Source organism: Scardinius erythrophthalmus, assembly GCF_964197995.2.
Source record: "Scardinius erythrophthalmus genome assembly, chromosome: 2".
Lineage (NCBI taxonomy): Eukaryota > Metazoa > Chordata > Actinopteri > Cypriniformes > Leuciscidae > Scardinius > Scardinius erythrophthalmus.
The window spans coordinates 49,124,883-49,148,734 of record NC_138222.1 but is presented as its reverse complement, the minus strand read 5'-3'; the positions used below and the strand labels follow the sequence as shown (position 1 = coordinate 49,148,734).

Genomic DNA, 23,852 nt, shown 5'->3' with positions numbered 1-23,852 from the left:
ACCTCTGCCAATTGCAATGGTCAATCAATTAATTATTTAGTGGAGATCCTAATATAGTTAGCACCCACTTATTCTTGAGATATTCTTGTTCTGGTAAGGTTTGTAATGTGCCCAACAACTTTTCAGATCTTTCCTATGCCCTGTTCATAAGTAAAATAAATAAAAAAACATTTTTAATCATTTTTTTATGAGGCATTAAAATGTAAAGCATATTAAAGCAAATGTTTCTCAAGAAACATTTCTTATTATCATCGATGTTGAAAACAGTGCTGCTTTGAAGATTTTAATCTAAATCTGATTAAAATCTTCCCAGATTTTAATAATAATAAAAAAAGAGTATAAAGAAATAAAAAAAGATTAAAAGAGTATAAAACAATAGGAATCATTGGGAAGTCCCCAGCATGATAGAAAAACAAACATTTGTGTGTGTGTGAAATCATCTTTTGTGTAAGAGAACCATGTGTGTCCTGGGTGTGTGGGTGGGTAGGTTGTGGTATTGTATGCAAGTTTGGCAAAAAAAAAAGAAAAAGAAAACAAATGGTGTAGAATTATCAAACGGTGACTCATGATTCAAAAAGGCACTTTAATTGTTGAAAATGACACCTTGAACTTTTTACGACACAGATCAGACATTGTAAAATTATACAATAAAGATGGAGAGCGTGAGAGATATCAGTACATTCCTACCAAGATGGAGACGCAACATTGGTAAACAGTGCATAACGTCTTTCTTTCAATCGAAAACAGTCCCACAGATCGGCGATCAGAGAATTTAACAATCCCAAGAAAAAAAAAAGAAAAGAAAAAAAAACACTCGCTGGAAAAGGAAACACAATAGTCTTTTTGTTTTTAATTGACAGTTCATGTTGCTCACTGGATTTCACGGTGTTCTGCCCCGCTTAAGTTTTTCACAGCAGTCCCATAAAGTCTCCGCAGAACTCCGTGAGATTTATAGTATGCAAACCATCATATCCACTGTTTTAGAGACCAGTCAAGCAATTCATTAAAAAACACACTCACGTATATACGCACCTAACATGTATTTGTCTTCTGTGTTCACATTGTGGTTCTTCGTGGTTCAGAGGGCAAGTCCTGCAGTAATCCGTCTAGATCCGATGGAATTCAGCCATATTTCTTTTTCCTGTCCGCCCCTCACCCCACTACGACCTCCATGTTGTACAGATAGGTACATATTTCAACTTGTTTACACATGCGCACACTCACACAAGACCCTGGACGGGCCGGAGCAGATTGACTGGGATAATAAGCTCAGTTAGTGCGAATTAGTGGGATTATCCAAACTCCACTGGGGAAAGTTCACCCAAAAATGAAAATTATTTCATTTACTCTCCCTTCAATTTGTTCCAAACCTGTATGACTTTCTTTCTTCTGCAGAACACAAAAGACATTTTAAAGAATGCTTTTTTCTAAACAATGAAAGTCAAGGCAGTCAGTTCGTTATCCTACTAACTTTCATTGTACAAAAAACAAACAGACGCATAAAAAAAAAAACAAAAAAAACAGATCATCTTCGTCATACTGGTTTGGAAGGACATGAGAGTAAATGATGACAGTTTTTCATTAGGTCTCACTGTGCTGCGAAATGATGTGGTTAATGATGGGTTCTAAGCATTGATGAGGTCATGTATGACTTCAACACTGATCTAAAACGCTTTGAACCTCCCTTCACATGATAGAAATTAGTGTTTAAATTGAAAGTGTTCTCAGATCAGTGCATAACGACAACCTAAAGGCACTTTTACACATACAAAACCTAGTGGTATCTGACGTCACATTCGCTAGACCTAAAAAGGCACCCTGTATGGGGACATTTTGGCAATGCGGCACATTATACCAGTCAATAGAAATGCACTTGGGCCAAAAGCATTAACCTGCCGAAGAATAACTTGTTCTCCACCTCTGGATTAAATCAACGTCCGAGTTTCTTAATCCAGACAAATTGCTGATAAGAGTCAGTAAAGTTTTGTAATGTGTAGTATAACTAGTATTATGTCCGTGGCTAAATGCCACAAAGAGTCTTGCCTCGATCGCTCTCGCTGTATGATGTGATTTAAGGCACTGTCTTGGCAGGGGCCCTTTTCCTCACTCACTTTATCAGTAAAAACTGGGGCAGAGTCCAGAGAGAAGAAAACACATTTGTGGTTTACAATGAAACCCAAGCGAGTGTTTGTGCTTGCTCTCAGAAACACCATTGTGACAGCACTTGATCATTTACAGTGGAAAGTAATCACCCCCACCCACTCCTCCTTCGAAAAAACAGGCTCGTATCAAGATTCACAGCGCCGTTTCATTTTGAGAGCGCCGCGGCTTTTCCGTTTTCCGCGGGAGGCTCATTTTGTGGGATTTTCATGCGACATCACAGCGCTCATACATTCAATTCCAAACCTCATGATTCTGAATTAAATACATTATATACACAGGTTGAACCAACCAACCACACAAAGAAAGAGATGGATGTACAAGTATGAAGCGCCACTTATCAGAAAAGTGTGCAGCACTAGAAAAAAACAAAACATTATATGGGAGCGACATTTCAACAAACCGTGTATCGTAGTGTTTATTTAACCTTTCGTGTGGCCGGGACCACGTGAGCTGGGGAGCACGTGTCTCTCCCTGACAGTACTTCCTCCTGCACCCCGGACCAGACAGCAGAGGGAGACTTGTAAAAGTGATTTGTGTCTGAGACTGAACCAATGTGTTTTCGTCTTATCGCTGTGTTTTGCATGTTTGGAAGCCATAAATACTCAGAGGAGTATGAGTGTTTTCAAATGCAGTCTTTACAACAAGCTGAATTCCTCTGTGTTTATGTGTGCGTGTGAACTTTTTTAGGTCCTTTTTTTGTCCGGGCATGCTGCTCCGCTGGTCCGACAGGACGGGGAGAATTCCGAACTACTGCAACCTGCCAGGATGCTCCTTTGAGGCTGGTAGAGCTACATACTTCCCCTTCTCAACTTTCTTTCCTCCACATTCCCGCTGTCATCATTCTCCTCTCATATCTCTGTTTTTAAAAATGTTTTAGATCCGCTGTACACGAAAATATTCCCCTCCAGCGGAAGAGAGCGAGTGGAGTTCACACGTCAAACCCTATACACACCATTGGCACAGATTCACTTTGTGTGAGCTTTTGTCTCTCCTGTTCATTGTTTTGCTACCGTTTCAAAGACTCACATCTTTGATGTGATTTGTAGAAATATACATACATTCCTCTGTCTATAAAAGAAATAACCTTGTCCGAAATGTCTCTCATTCATGCATCCTTCACATATTCAAAGTCTTAAAGAAAGGAAATTTGAACGATTAAAATGAGTCTTTTCTCTTTGGGTCGCAGCTCCAAAACGCTCCACCCAGTGGGTAATGTAGTCCCGATCCAGTTCCTCCGACGTGCTCTTACAGATCCAGACGGAAAGCCCCGAAATAGCTAGAAGAGTCCTCGCCGTACACCATCGTAGGAGACGAGACGGACACGAAGACCTCGTCGCCCGCTCGCAGCTCAAACAGGCCGCCCTGGTACACCGAGTGAAGGGCGTATTCGGCGTCTGGAGCCCAACATTTGGTCCCCACCCCCTTCAGAAGCTGAATCGGCCTCAGGTAGGAGGTTTTCTTATAGATGCACTGGACCAGCTGGTGGCTCACGCTGTTTTGATCCCCCTCGCTGGGAGAGGGGTAGCGGAAGTACACCTGGGAGTACAGGTAGTAGCGGCCGTCCTGAGGTACGCGAAGGCGCCCGTTGGCCAGTGACATGTTGTGTAGATGAGCGCCGAAGCTCTGGTTGGCCCAGGAACGTACAGGATGGCGGCAGGACTGGTGCAGGTCTGCTTGAGGGGTGGAGTACTGAGCGCCACCTGAAGGAAAAGGCAGGAGACGGACTTTCGGTTAGCGCAGGGGAGTCAAACTGACGAACTTTAGCTCCAGCCATAATTAAACATGCAAGAACTAGCAAATCAAGGTCTTCAGGATCACTAGAAACCAACTTTTGGAGCTGGTTGGAGCTACACTCGGCAGGAGTTTGACTCATGTTGGTTAGCATGAAACGGCATTCGCAAACTGTTTTGTTTCTATAAGTGATGTATTTTTGTGTGAAACTTTTTGATGTTCATTACATAACAAGCACATACAGGGCACATAACACAATTACTAAAACTTGAACTAAAATTTAAATGAAAACTTAAAGCTAATTCAAAATGTAAATACTATAATAGTATAGAGATAATACTAAAATAACACTGAACGAAACAAAAATGTTTGGCAGATCTTTCATCCGTCGGGAAGTGATTGGATTGTGAAAAGTGAGCATTACAAACTAAAATGACATTACTTGCTTGCTACTATTGACATAACCTTTATTACTTTAATAGTTAGCCAACTGGAATAACGTACTGATGAATCGTGCAAAATGAAATGTATTGAAATGAAAATGTATTCATTACTTCAATGAGCTCATTACTTCTGCTCCTTAAATGAATACATTGTTTTAATTAATACATTGTTAGCTAACTGTGTGATTTGTATATGTGCATTTCTGAAATCCATAACTTGGACATAGTCTCCTCTGATAGCAGATCACTCTAAATTGTAATGTAGACGCATTTTCTGTAAAGCTGCTTTGAAATTATATGTATTGTGAAATTAAGTTGAAATTAAGAAATTAAGTTTAGTTGACTTAATTAATTTAGTTTTGGTTAAAGAAATTAAAAACAAATCACCAAAAAAACTCAAATCAATTGTTTCCGGCATTACATTATAAATGTACAGTATGAAAATTTAATATTCGCTATGAGATTCACTAAAGATTACATTTAACTCTTTCCTTTAAAAAAAAAAAAAAAAAATTTTGGATAATTTTCACAACAATTTTCGTGGCCCCCAGAATATCTGAAAATGCAATATATAAAAAAGAACAGAGCCTCTGCTTTAAAAAAACAAAACGAAAACATTTTATTCTAGCTTTATGCTTTCTTTTTTAAGTAAGTTTAATAAATTTGATAAAAAAGCAACATTTTGAACAAAAAGCTAAGAAAATCATGTTTTTGACAAAGACTGCAATGTGCAAAAGCAATGCTTTTATCGCTTTTCTTACAAACTACGGCAAATTCTGTCAATTTGCGAGGAAGCATTGTCTCATAAATTACAGAAAATTCGGTAATATTATTCGGAGGAAATATTATTTTTTATAAAGATTACGTTTGGCGTCACTTAAAACTCACATAAAGTTAATCTCAATGTCAAAATAGGGGAAATAAGCATGCACAATTAAATAGACTATAAATCATGTGGAAAAGCAAATAATTAAAAAAAAACACACCCCCATAAAAATTCTGTAGTAAAAATAAAAATAAATGTTCCAAAACAAGGAGCAGGTGCTGATTAAGGCAAGGCATATAATTCAGAAGGTAAAAGGGAGGAATGAAAGATTGGTGGATTGTCTTAAGAGTACAGGAGAGATCAGAACAGGAAGGTATGGCTGCACAGGAGAGGAAGTCACGGACAGAGTGAAAAATCGAAGAACGGAGAGAAAGAGGCTGGGGAGGAAGGGAGGTGTAGAGGACATGGAGGAGCAGGCGGCGTGTTCCTCAAACACAATGAGCCACATTCCTCAAAGAAGATCAATAACGCGCTAGACCTGCTCTTTGATTTACTGTTTCGGGAAAATTTTTAAAGGGCCGTTCTTCTGACAAAAGTGATAAAGAAAAACACATAGGAAGTACAGATGTGTAGGAAAGCCCACTACGGCGGACGGTTAATACAGATGTTCTCAAGGATTTAACAATTTCGGCTTTTTGAAGATAACAGCATGTGCAATTTTCGTAGTGCGTGTACGTGATCCATCATCAACCACTTTGCAGACAGGTTTTTGAATGATGCCTGCACGTGTAAAAAATAATGATCCGACTCATGACTCGTGCTCCAAAAACAAAGCTGGTTTGACTTGGTTTCATTTCCTTCTGAGATGCGTGACTGAATAAATCTCTTTTTTTTTCCTGCCACGCATGCAGTAAATAGGACTTTGATCCGAGTAGCAGAACTGCAAAGTAACAGACATGATTTTTGGAAATTTAGGGATATTTTTATAAATAACTAAACAATCTGAGGCTGTTTTGGAATCAGTTTCTTCTTTGCAGCTGTTTGCCAGGCTTTTATATGACATAGGGACGCTCTGCCACTGCCTAGCAGGACGGATGGATGGGTCATGTACATGAAGGGCACATTTAAAGCATGTATAGAACTGACTGGAATATACTACATGACTTTTAACATCTGAACAGATCTTTTTTTAAATACATTTTCAACTTTGCAATCATGCACTAAACGACTGAGGATCACACACACACACACTAACAGACTTTCAAGCTGTTCTGAACACAACAAACATAAAATGTGATACCATGAGCTTATAGACTTTTTGACCTAAAGCTTTATGGTTAAAAGTTCAATTAAATTAGTTTTATAGACTAAATGTTATATTTAAATGTATTATTTAGTTTAGATATAAACTCACCTGGTAGGCTGCTAAGGGTCAGGTGGGCTGATGGTCTCTGTGTCACTGTGGTCATGAACTTTGACCCTGATGTATTATATGAATGGGGCATGGCTCTTGCTTCTGAGAAAGAGACAGACAGTAGACAGTCGGCACATTGAAATACATCATAAAATCTGAATTGGTGTTGTGCAAGAGACTTTAACCTGTTCTTTGAACTGCATTGCGTTTTGTTATTTTGTGTCATTATTCCTGGTGCCTTTAGCACTGTGCATTGCGCTGTCATTGTGATTAATGGCAATTTTTAAGAAACGATGACTGATCATATACTCACCATGTAAAGCCTGTTTGGAGATTATACTGTCTGTAACCTGTGACAGAAACAAACAACATATGATGACATATGATGGCGACATATGATGACTTCTCAAATTCTAGATAGCCAACAGGAATGTGAAACTGGATGATTCAGTTTTATAATCGTGTCTTTCCTCCTTTTTGTTTTTTGTCTCACAGGCGGATAAAGTTTACCTCAAGTTACAAAACAGGAACATTTCTGCTGTAAAATTTCCTATTTATCTTTCAGCCTTTGAAGACGGCAGTTTCTAAGGACAGAAATGTTCACTTTGTGTTGAGCTGGAGAGTCAGCCGGTGTATGAGACGACTAAGAATAGTTTTTAAGGTCACCGTTTTAAAGGGCAGTTTTTCAGTAGTCTGTGACGGCCATATTTCAACCAGTCAAACCCCAGTATCCAGATCATTAGCTCCACCGACTAGGTCTTGAACTGAAAACACTCTGATTACTGGCTCATTTCCACTGCCTCGGGCCAGCCTCAGCTCAGGGGTAACATGTTCCAAACATCATCTAACTGAACTAAATTAAACAAATTGAAAACTCTTGATGATTTGTTAAAAATGTAGTCAGTGTTTGAAACACTGTATTAATACCATTCCGCAAAGAAAAAACAAAACAAAACTAAAACAAACAGAAAATGTCATCAAGGAAGTAGTGAATATTATCCATAAAGCTTTTCAGATATTAAAAAAGTTACTAAGTAACAAGCAAAACTTTAACCCAACTCAACATTTTCTTTCCACTTTCTTGAATCCTTCTTGGATAAAGGTTAAATGCCAGAGTTAAGATAAATATAAAGTTTGGCATGTAAGTTTTACAAACTATTTTAGTCAATAAAATTTAGTGTTTTGCCTTTCCATGTTTCGCAGTACGTTGTGTTGTGTTCGGTTGTTGTGTATTACTGTCTATGCTAAAATATGAATGGCTCTTTAAACAAACACTTTAATTTAAGCTTTTTGACATGACTTTGTTTGATAAAGGAACACACTTTCTTAAGGAATAATAATTTATTCCCTCTCCTCCCTTCTCTTTCTCTCTCTCCTCCCCAGTCCCTCTCTGTCTGGCATCATCAACTCAAGCGTGAGTGTGTGATGGAGTCTCTGTTGTTCTTGGCGCACTCTCTCTCTCTCTCTTTTCTCCTCTCCATTCATCAGACAGCCGAGCGCCTGCAGGCTTTATAACGTGACATAATCTCCCCAGACCACAGCAGAGATGGATTTCTGACCAAAGCTTTCCCTTTTTCACTTTAATTTCTGGTGCAGTAAATGGTCCTGAAATCAATTCCACGTCTCACGGCAGGTAAAGGCTGTTTTAGCATGTTTGTGTACATGCTGCATATCAGAGAAAGAGAGAAGGAAAAAGAGAACAAGATGGATTCATAGAAATCATTCCAATTGTCTTCATAATTATTATCCTCTTTCCTGCTTTTAATTAAATTTATTTTTAGATAGATAGATGGATAGATAAATGGATAGGCTATGCAATTGGTAAGGTGGTTGCTAGAGGGTTGCTATGATGTTGTTCTGGACTGTTGCTAGGATACTGCAAGATAGTTTCTATGGTGTTTGGGGTGGATGGTGGGATACTGAAGAAAGATGGATGGATGCTAGAATTTTCTGGGTGGTTACTAGGTGTTGCTATGCAGTTGCTAGGGTGATCTGGGTGGTTGCTATGCATTTGCTAGGGTGTTCTGGGTGGTTGCTAGGACCTGATAGCTAGATGGATGGATGGATGGATGGATGGATGGATGGATGGATGGATGGATGGATAGATGGTTATAGATGGATGGAAGGATATATAGATGGATAGATAGATGGAAGGATATATATATGGATAGATAATAAATATTAGATAGATAGATAGATAGATAGATAGATAGATAGATAGATAGATAGATAGATAGATAGATAGATAGATAGATAGATAGATAGATAGATAGATAGGATGCTGCAAGATGGATACTAGGGTATTCTGGGTGGTTGCTAAGGTGTTGCGATGCAGTTGCTAGGGTGATCTGAGTGGTTGCTATGCATTTGCTGGGGTGTTCTGGGTGGTTGCTAGGACATGATAACTAGATGGATGGATAGATGGATATAGATGGATAGAAGGATATATACTGTAGATGGATAGATAGATGGAAGGATATATAGATGGATAGATAATAAATATTAGATAGATGGATAGATGGATAGATAGAGATAGATAGATAGATAGATAGATAGATAGATAGATAGATAGATAGATAGATAGATAGATAGATAGATAGATAGATAGATAGGATGCTGCAAGATGGTTACTAGGGTATTCTGGGTGGTTGCTAAGGTGTTGCGATGCAGTTGCTAGGTTGTTCTGGGTGGATACTAGGCATATGTTATTGTTTGTTACTGTTGCAAGGACAATGCAAAAAGATCCTACAGAGAATTTAGGAAAGACAAAACAAACATGTGACACCAAAAATATATATTTTCTAAATCTTTCAGGATTTTAAAACTCCTTTTCCTCCAAGCGCAATTTCCTTTAGCTGTCAAGTCAGGTTCTACACAATATAATATAAGACTGTAAGAATCAATTAAGAATTGAAAACTCCTGGTTTATCCAGGAAGATCTTATGGAATTGTTAGTTGATCCCATTTTGTTCCTTTTGGAATGGTTCTCATTTATGACAGATATTCCAGTAAGAATCCTTCACACAAGCATTTATCAGTGAGGCCTAGTTAAAGTGTGTTTTCTGGAAAACACAACAGAGTTCAGAAGGTGGAGACCCATACAAAGCCTTCAACAATAACAATAAACACACCCAGCATTAGACCTTTGGCCCCTAAACCCGTGTGCCAGAAAAGGCGTGCAGCCGAGGAAGATTTTTCCTCCATTCATAGAGCAGGAAGCGAGTGCATGCACACAGCATGCGAAGAAAGCCATTAGCGTTCTCTCAAGCTGAGTTTAGTGGAGACGGCAATCCAATACTTTTATGTGGTCGCCAGTGCCAGAGATTGCTCTGCCGTTGAGATACTGAAGCACAGCGCATTCCCTTCCTCCAGGAGGATTAATAATAAATAACTGTTGCTTCCCTTGAGGCGTAAAGCACGGCAAACAATAAATCCCAGAGCGTGACTCAGGTAAAAGGCTAATAACCGACAGTACTGAACACAAACACATACTGTACACACTCTCTGCTGGATAAAATCAGTGCACGCCTGTTATGGGCCTTTGAATGAAAGGGGTGTGTGTATATGCTTACAAGTTGTTTCCTGCCATTCTTGGCTGCCGTCTGAGGTCGGCCCCATTCCTCTGTCCCCCGGCCCCCTTCACCAGAGACCTACCACTCCACTAGAGCACAACAGTCTCCTGGATCTGACCTTAAGCCCTGTGAGAATTAATCTCTCTCTTTTTCTTTTTCCCTCCCCCTCTGTAGAAGTCTGTACCTATTCACCTGGGGCCGGTTTGCTCCAGCTGTGTGTAAGGTACAGCTTAGCATAAATGAGAACTATGTTACAACCACTCAAAATGTGATCATTGGACTATTGCACTTAAATCAAATGCAACCCTTTGTTTAAACTAAATATTTATGAAATCTTCCGACCGGGAGTATGTAATGCGATTGGTCTGCCAGCAATATGACAGACTGGATTACATCAGTGAGAGCTTGATTTGTGTGAACTTTATGTCTGCATTTAGGTCTTAAGTCTTACAATAGCTGGTGCAACCCTACCATGCGCTTTAAAAACTTTAAAAGTCGGGGTTGGTCCTGTTTGTGCCTGTGTCTTCCTGGCTCTCTCTCTCTCTCTCTCTCTTTCTCTCGTCAGGGATCTCTGCCACAGTGACACTTAATGAGGTGTTAAAGATGTGACAGGCTGTCTTCAGTTCAGTTCAGCTGTCTTACTCTTTTGGTGTGGAGAATGGGCTTGAAGACTTCCGAGGCTTTAAACCCAACTTAATCTCGCTTTCTTTTTCTCTCTCTCTCTTTTAGATGGAAGGTCGCTGTGCAGCACTCGTTGAAATTCGACTCTAAGTAATACCAGCTTTGAGAGCTCAGCACATATTTGGCAGGAGGCGAGCCATCGTGCACTCCATGCAGAGCAACATGAGAACACCAACTGGACCGGCCTTTAGTACTTTATTAACTTCTTTCTCTTTTCCTTTCTTTCCACCCTAGCAAATCTCGTGTTCACTTGTTACCAAACCCACTCCGTGTCCACAAGCTAGTAGTTTCCCGTAGTTTTACGAAACAAACAATACATTCTTCCAGAAAAAAACGCATGTAGTAAAACCGACCACATCATCGAAAACAGTCCTTGAGCTATGATCATGCAGAAGATAAAAGTTAGAGGGCAGACAGAGATGGCCTTTGTGTTTGTTCTGAGGCTGGCGGAAAACTTTGCGGCTGGCGGAATGCCCCGAGTATGATCACTGCTTTCATCGTAAATCTGTTTGAGACGCCGGTGGTGATGCAGCGCTGCCTCAGCCCCGAAGACGAGATGCTTCCTCATCTAATGAGTCATTAGAAGAATCTGAGACAAGCGGGGAACGGGGACAAAACGTCCCATTTAGCTTTGCGGGAAACTGAGGAGGGATTTAGGGATATTGAGTGGACTCAAGTGGCTGCTGCGGGGTTCCTGTTCAGGTGTAGTTTGAGGATATAATATTCCTTGGAATGCTGATATCATTTCTGGGCTGGATCGTATCCATTCTGGCCGAGATGTTGTAGTGTCTTTTGATTTGTTGACTCACATTAGGCTTTCTGCATGTGAGCTTGCGTGATTCTCTGCGGACGCAGCCATCTGTTTAGTGAATGAACTGAACTCTTGCAGGGTTCCACTCTTGTTAGCAGTGAAGTTTTTCTGTATTATTGATAACATCAAAGCCCAACAAGGGCCATGGAAAATCAAGGAGCAACAATGGTCAGTGGTTTGCGTCCTTCACGTCTGTACGCCGCTTGTGTGCTGAACCCGGCTAAAGTCGAGAATCTGGAGGATGTACGACTTTTCTATTTGCTTTTTTTTTGAGTCCTCCATAATAACTACCAGGTGTTCTGGCATTCTCTGGATTCTGAAGGTCTTCGCTTCAGAAACATGCATTTCCTTCATCTCTCCTCGCTCACTCATTCCCTGCCTTCGCTGCGAACACTCTCTCGATCCTCCTTATCCTCTCATTCTTTTTCTGTGTGCTTTACCTCTGTGCTGACATGAAGCTGGAAAAGAGCCCGAAGCCTCAGAGTGTGCTTGTTCGGCCTGTTTCTTTGTCTGTGTGTAAATTTCTTCTTTCTTCATCTAAATCTGAATCTCACTCTCTTATTCATATTGACGCGTGAACACGCATGCAGACACATGCACATAGACTTTATTTTTTCTCTCTTTATGTATTGTGGGACTCGCATACAATCTACCCCATATGCTCTGGCAAAACTCGACATTATTTGTTTACTTTTTCCACTGACCGATCCCTTAGCATGATCAGGGAATTCTTTAGCGCACCATAATTGCGTCTCTCAGAAGTGGCGCATGTGTTTTTAATTAAGAGGCAAATGCCTCTGTCTCTGAGTGCCAATAAATTGTTTGCAGCCTCACTCAATTAGTAGTGAAAGATTTGACGGTATGCACGGGCTGTTGCGCATAGCGGCAGGGGTAGGACAGGGTAGACATGCACCATAAAATCTGATAACATATTCCCGGAGCTGAGAGACTTGGGTAAACAAATGGGTGGCACGGAAAATTAATATATATAAAAAACATGGCATTTAGAAGTTCCGACACCATAATGCAAATGCCTAAAGTGAAGTGAAAATGAACCCTATTTTCTTTCTAAACGAACGTTTCCTGGTTTAATTGTTAATGACTCATTGGTGTGGGTTGTTCCAGAGAAAGAATTTCTTTCTCTTCTGCAACAACTTTTACTTTTCTGCTGATCTCACTTATTCTATGTGGGCTATTAAATAATGTTCACCAATAGCCAAATAACCAAATAGTCTCTGATGGATAAAATCAAGTAGGGATGCACAATTTATTTAAAATAAAAGTTTTAAATGGTGGATAATGAATATATAATTGTGCATGTTTAAATTTTAATTTATTTTGACAAAATAGTATGACATTTTAATATTGCTACCTTAACATATAATACTAGCATTCAACGGTTTAGGGTCAATAAGATTTTTGCCTTAAATTGTCATACTTTTTACTGTAGTTCTGATCAAATAAATGCAGCCTTGGTGAGCATAAATACTTTTTTTCAAAAACCTTACAGACCTCAAACTTTTGAATGAGTGAACGAATTTGAATAAGTGTTTTACTTTACTTGATGCTTTGCAATTTCAATCACACCTTTAGAGCGAGACGTTTTCTAAAATCAAGCCCTAGGCCAGGGGTCGGCAAGTAACTTTGGCCGCGGGCCAATATTTTTTTTAGCCAGTAGATGGCGGGCCAGCTACACAGAGTAGGCCTATGGATACAAATTAAATACTCTTATATAGGCCTATAATTGCGGAATATGATGGGTCCGTCACCGTCCGTGGATCATTCATTCAATCGGTTTTTTTTTTTTTCAAATTAAAACCAAAAATAAAAAGATGAAAAACGACTTGTTTTTCCGTTATTTATTTCCTAAACTGAAATGAAAAAAAAAAAAAATAAGGACGGGTTTTCTGATTTTCTGATTGTGCTCAGATCAAAAATAGAAAAAATGAATTACTGGATTAGACAAATTTAAATTTTGATTTTTAAGTTTTAATTTAACACCTTATGCATATATCAAGGAAACCATTTTAAACAGATCAAGTAGGCTACTATTGTGGTAACATATTACAGCCATTTTAATAAAGGTGTGAATAGCAATCATGCCTCATTCCGTACAGTCCGACTTTTGAACTTTATTCCTTTTTTATTATTATTATTTATTCGGGGACACACACATACACACCTAAGGTTTAAGGAGGTCTGCGTGGGACTGTTTTTTTTTCGTCCCGCTCCCACAAGGTTCTATTCAGCAACCGCTTAAAATACACTCGGTGTTCACCCGCTTTATTTCCCGACCTGACGGGTCCACAAAATTTAGATCTCGTTTCCATAATCTCACATTCAAATGTCTCTAATGGAAAGAAGGAGATTGGAGTAGCCTATAATAATTATAAATGCTATACAAAAATTGTGTTCGTGTCAGTATAAATATTAGGCTATTTTAACATTGTACTGTCAGCAGAGAAAAAAAATGTCACAGAAAAAAAATATGAAATATAAATAACATGAATTAAATAGGACAAAGCCTATCACTCAAGTTTCTAAGCAACATAAACGAAAATCATATTGCCCTACTGACGAAATGAAGTAGGCTATTTTCTGTCGAACTATTTCAAACATCCTTGCAAAAAAAGAATGTTGTTGACTGACAATGGTTTCAGTACCAAACAGCTCCTCAGAGCTAGGTGTACAGGCGGTCAGAATTAAGTGCGGATACGCTGTCAAAAGATGTCGGGAGTTGGCTATTGTCAGTCAGACCGCACGCTCCGTCCAAAGTACACCAGAGTTCTGACCGCTACCGTCTTTTGACGCGCGAATGGACACAAAGTGGTCAAGCGTATAACTAGACGCGGCAGGCGCGAATTTGACGCGCTATTCACGTCCGTTGTGAACGCACAGTTATACTTTAAAACGTAATCCCGCGCCGCATTATTCCCTATGGGCGTTTCACACAGTATGCGGTGGTGAAATCGCCGCGCGACTACGGCTTTTCTCAAGTAGTGGAAGAGTTTTGTACAGCATTTAGGACTGCCAAAATAATCCGGCGGGCCAGAAAATATTGCTGACGGGCCAGTTTTGGCCCGCGGGCCGCCAGTTGCCGTTCCCTGCCCTAGGCTATCAAACATGTCAGTTTTATTAATGTAAAAACCACTGGAAGGCTGTGAGGGGAAAAAGCTGGACGCTAAAGGGATAACCAGCCACGCCAGGGGAAAACCAAGACATTTCCTACAAATCTCAGCTCTGACTGCTAGACTGGTTCATGATCAGGACAAGGGGGTGAGTCACCCTCTACAATGCTGCATATACAAGCATAAATGCCTGAAAAACTCTCCCATGACTCAACCATCCACTTTTCTTCCCTTAGGAGACTATAATCACTTGCCAGGACACATTTATGGTAGTGGCAAGTTGCTTCACGCTGTGAGGAACTTCACTTGCAACTGCTGTCTACAATTGTGCCCATGCATTGAAAAGGCAGATGATGTTTTTAATAGCTGTTATTAAGACGTGACTTGCCTTGACAGATATCCTGACAAATGAATGCAGAATGTTGTGCAACAAGTATAATCAAACAAGAGACTTGAACTCACCTTGGAAATATAGGCCTTGATACCCTCAGCTAATTTGATGCAAGGTTCTCCAAACAGTTGGGCCAGGTCTTCGGGAATGTCCCGGTCTTTATCCAGGGCGTTAAGCAAGCCAAGGCACCGCAGCTCTTCTGTAACCCCCTGACTCTTAACCTGCCAAAAATATGAAAATTAGAACACAAGTTGAAATCACAACCCCTTAATCTGTAAAATAAAATGTGGTTTGAATGCCACGTCATCCCAAGAAATGATGAGAACAGCACTTTGGTTTAGGAAGCAAATTGGGAAACAGGGGGCTGAAGGCATGCTCAATGAGGAAACAATCTGCTCAAGGCTGAAGCGTAGGCTGAAGATCAAAACAAGGGCAAGTATCCCTCTTGACCCTTTCCTGGAAAGTAGATGAGGACAATGGGGCTTGCTATGGAAAGCCAATGGGCAACAAGTTCAGCTCAAAGACCTTGAGCCAGCTGGAGGGGTATGTCCTACATAATGAGGTACTTTAAATGACCTTGCACTGAAACCCTTGCTCTTATTTTCAGTCTCTTTCTCTCTCTTTCTGTCCCTGTTCAGAAACTCGGAGCCGCTCCAAGAAATATATGTTGCCAGTTAAGGATCTCTGTGTGCAATTTCGAAGCCTTGAGTCACGGTCCGCCAAAGCTCCTAATGACTCTCCAGTCGCCGGCGGAGCGTGGCAGCAGAAGGTGTGTTTCGTTAACTCTCGCCGCTTTACGCTTTTCAAAGGGAGTCAAGCAGGTAATGATGGTCCCCCATGTTGAGCAGGGCTGTGCTCACAGGAAGAGCTCAAGACTGATCTGAGATCAGCTTTGCTATTTCTTGTGTAACTGCACAAACAAGGCTAGTCCTGGAAGCACTTACAGGACTGAGGCCAGACTTGTACATATGTGTTGATCGACAAACCGTTTGCGGTTTTGTCTCATGGGTAAGCTTGGGCTGGTTCTGGATCAGCACATTAAAATGACTTCAGCGTAAGAAAAAAGTCTAGTTTGGTTGCACTTGCACTTTACTATACGGTTCAATTTGTAAACATTACTGACTATATATCAGGGGTCAACAATAAAGATGAAAGGGGAACAGATTTGGGCCAGTGATGCGGTGCAACTGAGTTTTACTTTTGTTTATTTTGTGCATCTGTTTTTGCGAACTTAAACATTTGGTTTTCTGTTATGTATTCAGCATGGCTTTCAATAATTCTTCTGATTTGTGACCAAGATAACTGGCTAACATACAGTAGATGAGGTTTTGTCGAGTAGTTTTGAAAGAATCAGTTAAAAACTACAAAATAATCAGTATTGTTTTGCATTGTGTTGGATTCATGTTCTGTTTTTGTACAGAAAACAAAAGTTTAGTGAGCCAAATGTTACTAAACCACTTAACTAAAAAATTTGGGGTCGGTAAGATCTTTAAATATTTTTGAAAAAAGTCTTACCAAGGCAGCATTTATTCAATCAAAAATGTATTAATATTTTAATACTTTAAAATGTTATTTACTCCTTTTGAGCAGCTATTACTCCAGTCTTCATGATCCTTCAGAAATCATTTGCTGATTTGATGCTCAGGCTTTGCTTAAACCCAAAATATATTTCTGTGTCGAACTCATGCGTCTAGGCGTACACGGACATGCACCTCTCCAAAAATGTAACAATGCAGAAATTCTACACGGACCGCAAGCGCTGTGATTGGTCTACTAGAACCAGACCAATTTTTTTTAGGATCCTTTGATGAATAGAAAGTCCAAAAGAACAGCATTCATTTGAAAAAGATTTTTTTTAAACATTCTAAAAAGTCTTTACTGTGGTTAAAAATAAATAAATCTATTTAATACATCAGTCTTGCTAAATAAAATCATCCATTTCTTTTCTTTCTTTCTTAAACATCTCTCTAACCTCAAACTTTTGAATGGTAGTTCAAACAAGTATTGCAAAAAATTAAAGTGGATCATTCGTTTGTGGTGAGACCAGCAGAAAAAAATTTAATCAGTGAGCCCTGAATATATATTAAAATGTATAAATACTGTAAAAGTACTGTTCAACTGTAGTTCATGATACACAGTACATTAACAAATATTGGGCCTTACTGTAAAAGTGTTCTAATAAGGGGTTGCTTTTTAATCCAATAAGCTATATTTACCACTTGAGCTGTTGCCATCTGATACCTGGAAAACAGAAACACCCTCTAACAGCCAGGTCACGGTTTTATCACGAAACCCAGTTTATCTGATGTGTCATAACATGTACTTGCGTGTACATGTTCAAAACCTTCATAACCGTAAACAACTTCTCGTCTTGTAAGTGCATTCTTCTTCCTGCTATTTCTCTCATAGAAATGGGTCAGTCACACATGACCTGGAATCTGAATTACTGTCCAGGGTGTGAATAAGAGTGAGCCAGCGATTTATCATTTGTCATTGTGAGTTACACCAAATAGATTAAACAACTCTGGGTCAATGCTGCTACACCCTGATACATGTAAATTCCAACAGTATTGCTATACGTAATCGTTCACATATGAGCCGACTCACAAAAACCATGTAGCTCAATACGCGGTAAAATCAACCTAGAAGTTGGTATTGAGTCATTGGTAGTGAGGGTTTCTGATACCAGTGAGGGCAGCAGGAAGTGGGGAACAATGCTTCAGTGTTAGCCCTGGTTTCTGTAGCTGGGGAAAAGAAGCCACCACTGAACTTTCTGCTTCACTCCACATCCATTGCTTTTTTGGGAAAGGATTAAATAAAGAAACCAGGCGTGTAACTTAAATCCATGCCAGGGGCTCTCTGTCTCTGCATCTCACTATAACGTCTAACCCTTCCTCTCGTTTCTCGCTTTTTCGTCTATCCCTGATCCATTTGTATGTTTTTTCTAGTTCCCCCCTGCGGTCTCAAAGAAAGGAAAGCAGCCAGAAAGTTGGTAGTGATCTAAATGATCTGCGAGGGCTGAAGCTCTGCAACTTTGGATGAATTCCCAGAGGACAACAGGTTTGTCTAAGCAGGTCTTCAAAGGAAACTTCAGCCAAATATTCAATTTGTGCATTTGGCAAAAACGAACTCCCGAGGAGATTGTTCTCTTTCTCTAGAAGACCACACAGAAGTCAAAACCTGTCTAGGCAATAGAAAGCAATGCTGTGGCCTTGGGTCGACTAGTCTCTAAAAGCAACAAATCATGTCACGGTAAGAAGGGAACCCCCATTTTGAGCAAAGTTTGAGTTTTATTTAGACTTAAACAATGAAAAGTATGCAAACAAGTTCAGTAGGTGCTTTCCACTCAATGACGAGTTTCTCTAAAATTAGCGCAGGTGACACAAACAACGAGTTAAGGTTAGTGATAGAGGGCATTCTCAGCATGCCATTGGCCCTTTAGTACACACCTGTACATACAAACATTCAACTTTACAATGACCCGTGCCATTGTGTGTGGCAAAAGCCCCAGTTGCCAAGGGCAACTATCCTTTTTTCTCATAATCACCTTTGTCTTGGCTCCTCTCATTGGCTCATAAATCTTTGGCAAATGGCCAATGAAGACAGGCCTTATTAAGAGTCCATTGTGATGCGTTTTTAAAGCCCTCTGGGTGTTCTATGAAATCTCGGGCCATCGCCGTCCCGTTCTGCTCTGTCTGACTGAATGTTACACTTCTAGAATACTAACTACGTGCCTGTCAGTGGACCCCGGTTTCTTTTCCCGAACCAAATGGGGCCCTAGCAGTCGTTTAGTCCTGCTAGAATATCTGAGCACTTCTGGGAAGCAGGATTTTTTTTTTTTCGCTGCATATAATTAATACAGAAATTAAACATGAAAGGAACAGATTGGAGTAATTATGAACTTAGTTTAACTCAAGTTACTTGACTGAATATATTTTAGCTTCCTTTTGGGGCTAATCACACCAGAAAAGACTGTTAAATTTGATTATTGTCAAATAAAGACAGATAAAATGCCCCTAAATATCTTTGGAACATTCAGTTCGCAAAGTTTTCATTACTGCGCTAATGGCGCTAAATGAGGGAGTAGCATTGTTTATTAGCCGTCCTGTTGGTGTAAACCGGGGCTTTGTTTGTCCTTGCAGGCTCTGATAATGGGGTAAAATGGGGGTGTTTACTCGTCTTTTAAGACAACACTGTGAGCATCCCATCTGGCCAGTGCACCAAGATGAGCACAGGATATTTATGTTAGTGCTAAAGAATGTTCATTAGGCAACAGCTGTGTGTGTGTGTGTGTGTGTGTGTGTGTGTGTGTGTGTGTGTGTGTGTGTGTGTGTGTGTGTGTGACAGAGAGAGAGAAATCAGTTGTGTCTTTATTTTCAGCACATTCTCACTCAATAGCTCAATTATTTTTTCTTTCCTTTTCAGCTAGCCATTGTGTTGAATTGATGACCGTCAATCTGGGGGGGAAAAAAATCTTTAATCCTTCACTAACACCACGTTTATGTTTAATCCTTGAAAATATTTTCCTAAGGCTTTTTGTTCATGTACGACTGAAACTTCATCATAACTCGGGGCCCTTGAAATAGACCGGGAGATATTTCAAACCCTTCTCAGATTTATTAGAATAGCCCGCGACTTGTGCGTTACGCAAGATTTATACCGAGAAGTGAATCATTGCTTGGCCTAGTTTAATTTACTTAGCAACGATGAAAAATAAAAAGCTATTCTGTGCTACCTAATGGATTTAGATGCAGGACGAAATTTATACATTTATCAAATTTATAACTCAAAGTTTCTTTATATCGGTAAAATTTATAAAGAGCTTTGTCCTTGTGTCAGTTTTGTATTTAAGGCTGAACTAGAGTGTGTAACGCTGGAAACTATCCATGCCTTCTTTGGGCCTGGCAAACATAACGTAACTTGAATCCACAAAGAATTATCAGAGAAAAGCAGCCACAATTAGATGTAATTATATGTTCTACATAAAAAGCATGATATTACAGTGAGAATAAGAGGGAAAGACAGAGGAAAACTGAATCACAATAAAGACTAAATGTGAAGGAGAGGGGAAAACAAGAGGGTGAGAGAGTGAAACGTTGTGGATCTTGGCAATGGAAAATGTCACAGGAGATTTACCATGGGGAGCCTGAGAGGAGACAAACATTTGCTTGCAGGGTATTGCTTTACAATGAATTTCTGTTAATGTTGCTGAGGGGCCAGTCTAGAACTACATGTGTCGTGTCGGTTGAGGGAGAAGGAGATTGAGGCTGGTATGAACTGCAGGCACCAGACAGTACCATGCCACGGCATTACCTTCCGGCTCAGTCCCACACCTAATCTAAGCTGATTTTGTCAATCGTGGTTACTTATAAATAGGTCACCCGGAACTCTGTGTAATTTCAACGGTGATGACTTGCGTGGGAGCTTCTGCCTCTATCCTCTCTGTTGTGTTTACCGTCTCGCAGTGTGACCGTGAATTAACCTCACTTTCTTTTTCCCCGCAGAGGTAGAGTGTTTATTTGAAACAATCAGTCTTATCTCACCGAGCGCTATCATTTTACCGGTTTTGCTGATCGAAGTGCAGTTTTATATTGAGAGTATTACAGCCTAGGGTAACTTCAGAAATGTTTTGTCATATTTGACTTTGAAATAACCCTATTATGGGTTCAGAGTTTATTAATATTACATAATATACAGAATTCTACCTCAACCTGGGTTTTTTGGGTCAGAGTATGACTAAACGCATCACAAAAGGCAGAGCATGAGAGATATGCATTACATATTGTTGAGTATACTTGTCAAAATGACACTTATCCAATAATCTCAACAATGTGATTCTGATTCATAGAATGGTTGGACTTTATTTTACAGTATGTGCACTTTCAGTGTATTAACAGTGTACTTACCCACGAAAATACTGGGTAATGTAAGGTAACAACATGGGTTAAAGTTAAGGTTCAGGGTTAGTACCTAGTTATTACCCAGTTAGTGTCAGTTCAATAAGTACACAGTATGTACATAAGAAACAGGATGGTAAAATAAAGTGCAACCCATAGAATGTTGAAGTTGTATTCTATGCTGTTGTGTGTATTTTATTAACACTACGTCTATTTATTATGCTGACATCTAGGCAGTAAAGCATGCAACTTTTGAAGTGTGTCCAACACAGTACAATGTTGCAAAACAAGTAGGCTACAGAACTTCCTTGTCTCAGTATTTTGATTAGGTAATCATGTTTTTGTTGTTTATGTGCAGTTTTGCATTTTTAACACTTAATAATCTGACATTCATTCATGTCATTTTTATTTTAGATTTTTTTTAAAGATATTTGTATTTTTTATGATGACAGTGCTTAATAATAATTGTTTTTATTTGTATGTTGTTTTTTTTTTGATTACCCAAGAGCACACATTAAACGTGATTTGATTCGTGTGAAATCAGTTTGATGATCTGAATCATTGTGTTGATTAGTTGTGAATTCAAAGCCTTTAACGTCCTCACAAAACCAAAAAAATATTAAATTAAATTAGGCTACAAGAAATTAACCATTTCCCCATTACAATTCAGTGCTTTGCTTCTTTGACTATGTTAATATCTTTTATCATAGTAGCATGATCTTTGTATCTTGTAATATAAACTGATACATCACCGATCTGCAACTTAGTAAAAGGTCTCCTCTGTTGCAGATTTGGTCTGACCGGGTCTCAAAACTTAGTGAACTGCCTACCTTGACAGCATTTTGGGGAGTCATGGGCACAGTAACACGAGTAGACGTGCTGTCTAGTCAGTGCACTATGTTTCGCCCCTAACGCGCCTGTGATGCCCAAAACCCCCCCACAAAGTTTTAAGACACGGCCTGTTCGTCTGATATCGACAAGAAAATAATCAGTACCTCTTAAAAAAACGCTTACCTGCGATAAAGACATGTTTAAGTAGACAAAGAGTCCGGTGGTCGAGGCTATTTGCAGCACGACCACCACGATCACGACCATTGCGATCCATAACTTTGACGGCGAGTCTCGACCACGGCTGTTCGCCGGAACCATCATGTATGTAGTGGACTCGCTGCTGACCGACCTGAAGTAATCCTGGTTATTCTGAGTAGCCATGGCATTCCTAAGACGTGAGTAGATACGAAATTACTGACAAACAAATTTAAATCAGCAGCGGGACGTTGAATAAACTCCTTCTTGTTGGCGCAGAGTGGCCGTGGGAGGGTATAGAGTCTGTCCCACACACTCGCATGAAGTCAGTCACTCACTAATGTTGCAGGACTAGTGTTTGTGTGTGTGTGAGAGAGACGCTGAGGGGTTGAGCCTCAAGAAGAGTTTCTCGAGGTAGGCTACATTACCGCAACTCCTCATGATTTCCTTAACCCTTTTCCTCATACAAGGTATCCTACTAAATACATATTCGGAAAATATCGTTAATAAATAAATATTTTATTTTGTATATTACTTCAAATTGTTATTGTGACATCATAAATTACATTGGTCTCACTCTCCCAACTTTTGATATTACTGAAAAGCCCAGGATGGTCTCTTTCATGCCGGAGAACCAGCAAGGGTTAAATCCCATTTTAACCGGTGGTTGGAGTCTTTCTGACTCCAAATAAGGCTCCATATTAGCCTATCCACTAGGCCTACAATATTTGAAGCCTTCGTGACTTTTCCAGTTGTTTATGATTTACTGGATAAGGATAAAAAAATAGACTTTTTTTTAAAACCAATAAAATAAATAAATAAAGGTTTTATCCCGATAAAATATTTACGAGTGTTGCATAATGAAATGCATATTCGTTATAAACATGCCCATGGAGTTATAAGAGTGTATTTACATGACATTTCCTGGACTATAAATCATACAAAATGTGGCCAAGTTCAAGACCATGGGAACCCAGGTCCTTCAAAGAAAAAATAAAACAGTTGCTGAGGGAGTGAATAATAGAAATATCTTGTTGTATAGTTGTTTTAGGATATTTATGCTTGTTTTGTCTTTAAATAATTGTAAATAATCTTTGGCCCCTTTGGAAGTTTGCTGGGGCCCCCTAGTGGACCCCGGGCCCCTGGTTAAGAACCACTGGTTTAATGTTACAAAATTTCTTATGAATTTGTAAGAATGTTACTTACTTAAGTCTTAGACTTGACTAAGTGCAATTCTTTGAAAATTCTTAAGAAGTTTTTAGATATGTTCTTAAAAACATATTTATTTTCTTAAGATCTTTGGTGTTGTATGATGGTTCTTGCAAAGACTCGCTTAAAACATACAGCCATGTAGGTTACTGGATAATATAGAACGAAAACACTACAAATTGAATTGCTGGAGGGTTTTTGGGCAGCTATTTGTATGACTGAGAAGGACAAGATACCAAATGCAGTGGATCTGGTTTGATGGCCCTTACTTACTTCACAGAGCCTTATTTGTGTAAAGGTATAATATATATTAAGGCAGAAAGATGACCTAAAATTATCTGTGTACATCTGACTAAAACAACTGAAGATGAAAGACTTTGAGTACGTCTAATAAATTACGTTTATCACTTGTACTCTTCAGCTGTCTTGAAAAGTCCAGTCGTCTTGAGATAAATGGTCCACAGTAAAACTGAAGGGACACGAAACTTCATTCCTCTCCACACACTGTAAATATATCTGCAGTCTTTCTGTCTGTTTCAGCCATAAACAGCAGGAGACGAGCATCGTGTGTGAGCCGTTGCATATGTTTGTCTATACTAGGGTTCTAGTGGAGATGGAAG

General features: G+C 39.5%; 1 protein-coding gene across 1 annotated transcript; it reads right to left on the bottom strand.

The window, feature by feature from the left end:
* Window positions 1-564: 564 nt before the first annotated feature.
* On the bottom strand, window positions 565-22,394 carry tnfsf10l (TNF superfamily member 10, like). Its single transcript, XM_081359054.1, has 5 exons — window positions 22,012-22,394; window positions 15,172-15,321; window positions 6,831-6,867; window positions 6,518-6,619; window positions 565-3,863 (listed from the first exon to the last, which is right to left on the bottom strand). The coding sequence occupies exons 1-5, from the start codon at window positions 22,207-22,209 to the stop codon at window positions 3,409-3,411; spliced, it is 942 nt and encodes a 313-aa protein (XP_081215180.1). The 5' UTR covers window positions 22,210-22,394; the 3' UTR covers window positions 565-3,408.
* Window positions 22,395-23,852: the final 1,458 nt, after the last annotated feature.

Coding starts and splice junctions, on each gene's coding strand:
- tnfsf10l (XM_081359054.1), bottom strand. CDS start 22,209: ATGGCTACTCAGAATAACCAGGATTACTTCAGGTCGGTCAGCAGCGAG. Junction 15,322..22,011: donor TAAACATGTCTTTATCGCAG/GTAAGCGTTTTT, acceptor TATTTTTGGCAG/GTTAAGAGTCAGGGGGTTAC. Junction 3,864..6,517: donor GACCCTTAGCAGCCTACCAG/GTGAGTTTATAT, acceptor CTTTTCCTTCAG/GTGGCGCTCAGTACTCCACC.